The 10,134-nt window shown below is 37.8% G+C and overlaps 1 protein-coding gene across 1 annotated transcript in view; it reads right to left on the reverse strand.

The window, feature by feature from the left end:
- The window catches only part of LOC119590054, a 12,123-nt gene continuing 1,989 nt past the window's right edge, over positions 1-10,134 (reverse strand). The window contains 10 exon segments of the mRNA XM_037938797.1: positions 1-1,887; positions 2,112-2,254; positions 2,554-2,703; positions 5,093-5,162; positions 5,817-5,997; positions 6,159-6,482; positions 7,234-7,380; positions 7,897-7,976; positions 8,494-8,559; positions 8,898-9,125. Coding sequence (XP_037794725.1) covers positions 1,558-1,887; positions 2,112-2,254; positions 2,554-2,703; positions 5,093-5,162; positions 5,817-5,997; positions 6,159-6,482; positions 7,234-7,380; positions 7,897-7,976; positions 8,494-8,559; positions 8,898-9,125 — 1,719 coding nt within the window. The 3' untranslated portion in view covers positions 1-1,557.

A 10,134-nucleotide genomic window follows, 5' to 3' on the forward strand; every position in this document is an offset into this window, starting at 1 on the left:
CACGTAAATAATTAAAAATGTAGGATCGTCAGAAAATAAACACAAGGAGATTATAACCTTTTAGAAATACACATATTAGAACCTTTTTTTTTTTTTACATTTTCCTTTTTTTTTTTTTTTTTTACATGAACTCCAAAGTCATTTACAGCAAATCATAGGATACTCAGATCAGCAAATTAAGTCAGTTTGATCACATAAAACAGATAGAAACTCCTCATTTCTATAAGTATATATATATATATATATATTATTAATCAAAAAATAATATAAAATAAATAAAATAATAAATAAGTAATAGAAATCCAAATTTTTTTTTTATCTTATTCTATTCAATTAATTGCACTTATTTGTAACCGTTTTTTCTACAAATCTATTATTTAATGGCCTCTTCTTGCTTTCATCACAAGAATTTATGATAAATAAATAAAATACTAATGACATACACAACACCAAGTTCACATAACTCCCTAAAAGAAAAGAAAAGAAAAGAAAAGAAAAAAAAACATCTTATAAACTATTATAGCATATACTCACAGGATATACACATACACAAATCATAAATATTCATGGAGTATTCATACACAATCTGCCCAAACTCGTTCTACCCATTCCAGCAACAGCTTCAACCCGGAAGCTACAAATACTTCTCGTACCAACCAATAAATTTCTTAATTACCACATTTTTTGTCATATTAGCCTCAAGAGAATACAATACATCCATCTATCAGTCACTCTGGATCTTCAAACATCTTGTATCAATAATGGGTATATCAAGCTATTTTAACCCCCTCTCGTTTTAATGCATATACATGCATATATTGGAGTTTTTGAGGGGGGAAAAGGAGGAAGAGAAGGAAGAGGAGGTTCTCTCAAAAAAAAAAAAGAAAAAAAGAGGAACTGGAAATCTAAATTCAATTAAAACGAAGGAAAGAAAGAAAAAATACAAAGAGAGGTAAGAGGATGGTCCACACTGCCATCCTCGTCTTTCTCTCCCAACAGTGATCCTTTTATCAATATCTTTGTGCACTGGCATCTTTTGAGATTACTAGTAAATTGCACACAGAAGATGAAGACTAATAAAAGGTACTTCTAAGTCTCCCTCACAAAGGGAAAAAAAACAGGTATATAGGTCCTGCATAGACCCGTGCCCAAGAGTGACAGGTCTCATTAAAGCTACATAGTTTATAATTGATCCCTACATATGGTTACTCATTTACCTTCAATGAGGGGTTACAAAGCATGAGGTTCTGCTAATCACTCCATTGGAAAATCAAAGTTGCTACATTAAGAGACATGAATGGAAAAGTGATGTGCGAGAAAGTACACATCTGGTTGATAAAAGAGAATTGTTAATGTTACGAGAAAAATTAAAAGGGATATGGGAAAGAAAAAAAAAAGAAAAAAAAAAAGAAAGAAAAGAAAAGAAAAAAAGAAAATTATAGACACAGTTCTTGCTACAACCTCTCTTGCCAAAGGAAAAACCACTTGCAAGAAACTCATGGCCCATGTTCACCCTCTCAATACTGTAAAACTTACTTTGGACTAAGCATGAAGATGTTAAGATGGATTTTCTGACTTTATGCTGCATTCATTTTCCTCACTCTTAATATTTCCCTTGAAGGCCTTGAGAGCCTTTGCCGACTCTGAGCTGATGGTTTTCTTTGGTTCTCCTATGTCGTCTTGCTCCAACTTCACCTCCTGCTTCACTGGCGTCTTGGGATTGGATAGTCTCACATGTGAAAAAGTTATCTCTTCTTCGTTTACTTCAGGAATAATGCCTTTCAGGTAGTCACGGTACTTGCGAAGTGCAGAGTAAAAGGGGACTTTGTCCAGAGCCCTCGGGAGCTGGGCACATCTTGCAGAGGAGGAAGGCATTACCCATATGTGCTGTTAAATGAGGAAAAGTAATAAGATTTTGTCCTGAAATATTAATAGTGTGCATATTCACTTTTTTGCATGTATGAGTGGACTTTTCACATGTTTTTATTCAAGGTCATCTGTTATCATTACTGTAAAATTTCTAATTGACATGATCCTTATTATTACTACTATCAACATCACCAATTCTTTTTTCTAATAAATAACAAAAGAAAATGAAAAGAAATACTAACTGTATTTGTTCCGTCAACCATCTCAGGCTGTTTTCCAAAGTTGAACTGCTTCTTGCCAGAAAATATCTCATATATGCCCTTACCATTGAACACAGCAATTCGTGGTTGATACTGCTTTAATTTAGCTAAAAGAATCTCACTCCCTGTAGAAGAAACACAAAGTTAGCAAGGATCCATACTAATTCAAACTTTTTCAGCATTTTGTGAAAAAGTATGATAAAGAGAAAAATACAAAGGGGGAATCAGAAAATGCTATATCTGTTACAAAAATCAAGAAAGAGGAAAAGCAGGAAAAGTACTGAATAATAAGCTAGAATCAACTGCTATGTTAAAGACTTAGGTCGATGGTAGCAAAAAGGAGTTAACAGCAGTGAACCTTACAGAAAAAAATAAGAATTGCCTCCAAAAGAAACTGAGGAAGGACTAATGTAATGAATTTTACCTTTTTTAATCTCCTCTCTCGTTAGGTTGGCTGAGCCCCGTGTTGTTCTGGCCACTATGTTGGTGAACCCTATGCCGTAGTCAAGCAATCTGAAGTCATCATATGCTGTGAAGGGCTCAGGGATCAAGCCTGACAGGTACATGCACTTCCCTGAATGAAGAGGAGAATAGAGAGGCTGAGTGAGAGGGTGGTTCATAAAGGGGGAACTTTATACTAAGTATGCCAAGGTACAAAGGGTTCTTTTAGCTCTTTCAACAGACCTATATTGAATACAGCCTGTGTTTTTTCCTGCCATGCTTAGGTATGTTGAGTTATCATTATGAAATACAACTATATAAACCTTTCAGTATTAATAACAACGTAACACAAAGTATTGTATGAAGAAATGGAATTGAAAAGGAAGAAATAATGAATATGCAGCATTCAAATGCACTATCTCCTTCACTTGTGAACACTGATTAACATTTCTCTTTTTAATATCCCTATAAAATCAATTAAATCTTTACATGTTTTACATGTTCTCAACCTAAATATCATATACCAAGCAATTAGATGAGAGAGGTATTACCTGTATATGCTGGTAAATGAGTTTTCAAAAAGTAATAAAAAAAATTTCTATTATTTTTTTTTTTTTTGTATTTACTTGAAGAACATATATGTGAATTTATTTGCAATCTATCAATTTATCTATTTACCTATCCCTTTGAGGATCTTAGTTAGAAGAGTGACATGGACAAATACGAAATAAAGTGACTATAAAGAGACCATTTTGGTTTGGAACATCAAATTCTGAATAACAAAATATACAGTGACAGCAAGAGGCAAACAAACACTAAAATGTTGCCTGAAAATGATTAAAAACTAATTTGAACAGGTTACAGATTTCAGTTACCTGATAAGCTGCATAACTTTAAAAAACAGAAAATATCAAAGGAAGAACTGGTTTGGCTAAGCTTGCATTTCAAACAAACATCAACTAAAAAGAAAAGTCAATTATACAGATTCTTTTTAGACTGTGAAGGCCGTCCTTTCCTCAGGTACAAGTTACAATTCTTAAAAAAAAAGGAGGAGGAGGAGGGAATGGCAGAGGCAGCAAGGACACGATTAACAAGATTTTCAAAGCACACGCAGAGTGCACAATGCAATGAATAGTATTAACCTGAAGTTGCTGGGGTAACATGTACACACATGCCATGCCCACTGTGAGTTTATTTGAATAATTGTCTTTACATACAGATGGCTCAACAAGGACCTCACCTGCTCACTCTTCTCCTTGATTATTGGAAATATTTTCAGGCATATTATAATGTTGTTTGTAATGTCAATAACATTATAATAATTATAAAGTCTATCATAAGAATAACAACACTGATACTGATAGCATTAGTGTGGGGGAAGAAGAAGAAGAAGAAGAAGAAGAAGAAGAAAAGAAGAAGAAAAAAGAAAAGAAAAAGAAGGAAGAAAGAAAGAAAGAAAAAAAGAAAGAAAGAAAGAAAAAAAAAAATCCTGACCTTTCCAAAGGAAACATGAAATCAGGTGAAGTCATAAGGTCTGCTAATTGACTTCATTGTGGCTAAGCACTAGTGGAGCCATCTGTCTGCAGAGACATTTCACAAAACAATGCTATAGTGAATAAAACATTTTTCAAGTGACAATGAGTTAAAAAAAACACACACATTATATGTGGTAAGAAAGATAACAAACAGAACTTTTAACTGTGTTGAGAAAGACCACAGACTAAGATAAAAGGAAACTGCCTTTAAGAAGTACGGTAGAAAAAAATGCCGAAACTTATACAAGCTGCTATAGAGAAGGCATCAGTGCCAACTAGCATGCATATGCAGCAACAGAGACAGACAGACAGACAGAACATGTGTGTGTGTGTGTGTGTGTGTGTGTGTGTGTGTGTGTGTGTGTGTGTGTGTGTGTGTGTGTGTGTGTGTGTGTGTGTGTGTGTTGTGTTGTGTTGTGTGTGTGTGTGTTGTGTTGTGTGTGTGTGTGTGTGTGTGTTGTGTGTGTGTGGTGGGTGTGTGGGTTGTGTGTGTGGTGTGTTGTGTGTGGTGTGTGTTGGTGTGGTGGTGCGTGGGGTGTTTTGGGTTTTGTGTGTTTTGTGTTGTGGTGTGTTGGGTTGTGTTTGGGGGGTGTGTTGTGTTTGTGGTGTGTGTGTGTGTGTGGGTTTTGGTGTGTGTGTGTGTTGTGTGTGTGTGTGTGTGTGTGTGTTTGTGTGTGTTGTGTGTGTTGTGTGTGGTGTGTGTGTGTGTGTGTGTGTGTGTGTGTGTGTGTGTGTGTTGTGTGTGTGTGTGTGTGTGTGTGTGTGTGTGTGTGTGTGTGTGTGTGCTTGTGTGTGTGTGTCAGTGTGTGAGAATTTGTGTCTTCCTATAGGCCATACCTAATATAAATTTTCTGACCCTAACTGGGCAAGGTCCTATTCCTAATGTTAAAAAAGAAAGAAAGAAAGAAAGAGAAGATTTCTCACCTCAAACACAAGAAGAGAAAGTAAAGAAACTAAAAATACATACAACCCGTCTGAGCTACTCACAGAAATGGTTGCCAGGTCCTGCATAATGATGACCCTTGTGGGCAGCGAAGAGCCCGGGATTTATGCCAATCTAGGATAAGAATTTGGAAAAAGGCTTGATGTTAGCTTTAACATGCAGTGGTGCCAATTGAAGGTATCATGCCTTATCTCAATAAATATATATGTACTTTCTCTCCCATCATTATGCATAAACAAGGTTAATTAATAGAGCTTGTAAGTATAACGAATTGAATCCATCTTATACTAAAACTACAGAATTGTCTATATAAAAATGTGTTTCTGATGCCAGAAATGCATTAGCATATAATCATTTTTATCATTTCAGATGAAAGTGGTTTCAATTCCCGACTTTAAGGTAAAGCTTTTCCTAAAAAATGGCCACTGCAACTTCTGATACTTCAATTTGGTTGCAGCCTGCTATAAATATTTTACAAATTCTTCTTCCTTCAATCATCTATCACCTATGTAAGCAATTTTTCTTAATTAATTTCTTAGAGAATATCATAGTTTTGATCTTAAAAACAATAATCACTTTCAACAATATTCTTGCAATCTTTAAGGCTCTTGAAGATGGTGAATTTCAGTAACAAATTAGAATTTCTCTTCCCTTTTCCATAAATTAATAGCTCAGAAACACATCCTCAAAACACTTGAAACTACAAATAAAATAAGCTTTTCCGGAGCAGTGTAAATCAGAAGAGCCTACAAATTGGCAGAAACTTACGATAAGGATGTCCATGTTTGGTCCCAAGTGGTCGGGGAGGAATTTCTTGGCAACTTCCTCCTCTGGCATGCCGTCAAATCGGTCAATCTTCTTCTTCTGCTTGAGAGGTATGTTATCTGATCCCAAGTCTAAGGCTGGTCTTTTTGGTGCTTCTGTCACTATATCCTGTAAAGCGATTGTCCTGGAATACAAAGCAGAAACACTAAGTGAAAAAATATAGGAGGGGAAAATTAGGTAGAAATTGTTTTCATTCCTTTAATAAAAAGGACCCAGACACATAAAAAAATAGATAATCTCTTTACAAAACATAATTCTGGAGCTTTACTATAAGACAAAACTCACCCATTCTCCTCCACTTTAACTTTGTGCTTCTTCCTCTTTGTTTTCTTTGGCTGAATCGATTCTATGCTATCAGAAGGTGAACCTACATCACAGTCCCCCACTTCAGTTCTTTCACTGGCCGTCTCTTGAGTACCCTGCTGGTTGTCAAGGATCTCTATGCAGATTGGGGTGTTGCTGTTGTGGTTGAAGTAGGGGCTAGTGTGGAGTTGGAGTCCAACCTCTTGCAGTGGCTGGTAGTACTCTTGCTTGATACTAATGTTCTGGAAGAGTCTGGCTTCCTGGCTCTCTCCATCTCGCATGTTGCTGTTCTCTTGCTTTATGGTACTGGAAAGGTAAGGGTACTCTAATCATACTGAGCAAAAAGGTGTTTCAGTGAAATATGACAGAGGGAAGGGGTGAGGGAGGGAGAGGAGGGAGAGAGAGGAGAGAGAGGAGAGAGGAGAGAGAGAGAGAGAGAGAGAGAGAGAGAGAGAGAGAGACAGAGAGAGAGAGAAGAGAGAGAGAGAGAGAGAGAGAGAGAGAGAGAGAGAGAGAGAAGAGAGAGAAGAGAGGAGAGAGAAGAGAGAGAGAAGAGAGAGAAAAGAGAGAGAGAGAGAAGAGAGAGAGAGAAAGAGAGAGAGACGAGAGGAGAGAGAGACGAGAGAGGAGAGAGAAAGAGAGAGAGAGAAGAAAAACAGAGGAGAGAGAGAGAGAAACACGAGAGAGAAAGAGAGACGGAGAGATAGAGAGAGAAAGAGAGACGGAGAGAGGGAGAGAGAAAGAGAGAGATGGAGGGACGAAGGGAGAGAGGGAAGAAGGGAGATGGAGAGAGGAAGAGAGAAAGAGAGAGAGAGGGGAGAAGTGGAGGGAGGGAGAGAGGAAGAGAGGGAGAGGGTGGATGCATGAGTGAGTGGGTGAGTAAGTGTATGCAAGGCACAAATCTTAATAGTTAATGACACAGAATTAATCTTGGATTAAAAAGAAGAAAAAAAAAAACAATGCCATATGTTACATCCAGATACCTAATCATCAGCATAAATATAGACTTTGGTTATTCAGCAAGCAATTTCCTAATACAAGTATAAAAGGAACTTACAAAAATGTTGCTCCCTCATTTTGAATGTGTTGCACATGGGGTATTTCCACTGGGGTCATGGGTGCAAGAGCGGTGAAGGAGGTGAGAGTATCCGCAGGTTGCAGGGGGGTGAGGGGCGTCAGGCCGTCCGAAGCACTCATGTTGGACCTGAGGACGAAGAGGAGAATAACGATGGAATATATATAAAAAGAAAAATGGGAGGGATTGGAATAAAAAGTGAATTCATGCTTGAGGTTAAAATGCACAATACTATTCATTAATACTGTGTGACATTATGTAAATGAAACTACCCTGTAACAATTTTTTCCTTTTGTACTGTATCGATTACTCAGAAAATAATGTTTGGTATTCCATGACGTATATGAATTTACATACCAATATATAACAAGACAACTACACACCTCTCTCTCTCTCGCTAGCAGATTCTCAAACCCACACCCACATCTATTCCGTTAGTTAACCCAAAACTCACATATCCAGTCATTTACCCATACACCCACACTAATCAGTCAGTTAACCCACATCCACATATTCAATCTATTACCCCCATACCCACACACATTCTGTCTCCCACCCTATACCATATCCATTCAGGCAATCACAACCACATATACCGAATCTCTATCAACTATTTCCACCATATAACAAAGTCAGAGTACTTACATGTTAAAGTACGTCTGAGTGTTACCAGATACTGCTACACTATACGTCAAACCATCACTTCCAGTCCACCATTTCCCAGGCTGCAAAATTAAAGGTAATCTGTAGTCAAAGAATACAGGATATAATGGTGATCATACAAATTTCATCCTACACATGTACAACTATTTGTGCGTTCATATGTAAACATAAACACAAATGCTGCTCGGAAAATATAGTATTCACTTTAGTATTGTTTTGTGAACGTTCTCTACACACAATGCTCAGCCAACAAGGAGTTAATAAATAGGCTCTAGTAACAACACCTGATTTTACCCATTCCTTGAATTTGCAGGATTTTATTTTCTAATGTTAATTATTGTTATTGTTGCTAAAATACTAATAACAATAAAAAAGTAAATCAATATAAAAGAAATTTTCCAGAAGTTCAATGTCTTAATAAACTAAACTTGCAGTGGGCATGGCAGGTCTTCATACATGCCATCCCCAGTGGCATTGGTGTAACTAAGTTTAACTTTTTAATATTCATTATTGTTTGCATTCGACTAACCAATATACATTTCTCCTTTTCTTTCTAGACTGAAAAGGTCACCAACTCACCTCAGCTTCGGTCTTTATGCTGTTGGTGTGATGCAAAGAATTTACTCTGTTCCCAGGGTTTGTATTCTGAAAAGGTTGTGTTGAAAAATATTTAAGGGTCTGTAAAATTAGTAGGGATTATATGAAACGCAACCTTCGTAGATTATAAAAAAAATATTTTACCCTCCTGTTTTCCTTCCTTCTCTCACCACTCAATCATTCACTCACTCTCTTATATAACCAGCATAATGCATGAACTACAGACAAAAAGCAATAACTGGTAGTCTAACCATTATTTTTCTTTATTTTCTTATATACTTACAACTTTCACCTAATTTAAAATTTTCCAACTTACTCAAATGATTAAAATTTTGCTTATCACAGTTCCTCTTTTGGGATGCTAAGTTTTTTGCCCAATGGCTCACCTGACTCTCGTTGAGTGATTCTTCAGCCTCGAAGTAAGCGTCCAGCGTCTCGTCATCCATGTCATCCTCGCACTCGTCATTCTCCTCCTGCTTGACGGGATCCTGCTGAGGTGCCGCAATTTCTGTGATGTCTTCCCATGTCTCATCCTTCTGCATCTCCAGTCCAATAGCACCTCTCTCCTCTTCAGGGATGTCGTCCATCACCCGCGGAGTGGACTCCATCCGCTCCTGAATGCGCAAGGCCACCATCCAATGTCACTCATGTGTACTGAACTACTGAATACAGGCTTTGATTGAAATTCTACTCTTCTGTTACAAAAATTAAGTAGTATAGAGAGAGGGATGCATGACTGGGTTAATTTCAGGGCTGAAGTACAGTCAATCCTGCATTTTATGGTGCTCATTTGAGGTACTTTGTTATAATGTGATCTTCTTTCATGACTCTTTACTTTTTTGCTGTACATGTAATTCAAAATAAGGGTACTGGTAATCCTCATTTTATGTTGCCCGTTTGCAGTACTTCACTTTTAACCCTTAGCCGCCGGGTGACATGTCAGTTAGTACATGCCATGGCATGACTTAACTATATTCCAGGTGGCATGTACATACATGCCATGATGCATCAATCCCATTTTCCGGGGGCACGTATGGTCATGCCATGCACGTTAGGGTGACAATACAAGCCCCTGGCAGCGGGGCCCAGACCACAACCCGGGAGAGTTTGTGCATTGGGAAATCACCCATTGGCATAGGGTTAACCTATTATTATCAGGTCATGTGATATGGCTCATAGCAAACTGCTTGGTTGGCAGGGTAAGCCTGTACGCATGGCGACACGCCAGACCGCGTGGAGTGAGACGTTCAGCTTCACGTAGCGAACTCCCGCGCCCACTGTCTGGCTGTTGCCAGAAATCATCAGAGTTTAATTACTCTCAGGGATTTCTGCTACCCGGGAAAAAGGGGTTAACAAGACTTTTTTTTTCACGGCTCTTAGTTATTTAACAGTATGAGTGAATCAAAATATCAGTATTTTCAAGCTAGTATTTCGTGAACTGGTGAGCGGTTCTCTTGCTGCCTCCCACACAGAGCTGATTGGGGCCACTGCCTACCCACTCTTTGACATTTTTCCCCTCTACAAAATATCTACCTGGTTCACAGAAGGACACTGAGTGATGAAGAAGACTGCAAGAAGACAAGAAAGTGCAAGAATATTTCGATTGCTATCAAATGATGTTAT

The sequence above is a fragment of the Penaeus monodon genome, chromosome 26, assembly GCF_015228065.2.
Source record: "Penaeus monodon isolate SGIC_2016 chromosome 26, NSTDA_Pmon_1, whole genome shotgun sequence".
NCBI lineage: Eukaryota > Metazoa > Arthropoda > Malacostraca > Decapoda > Penaeidae > Penaeus > Penaeus monodon.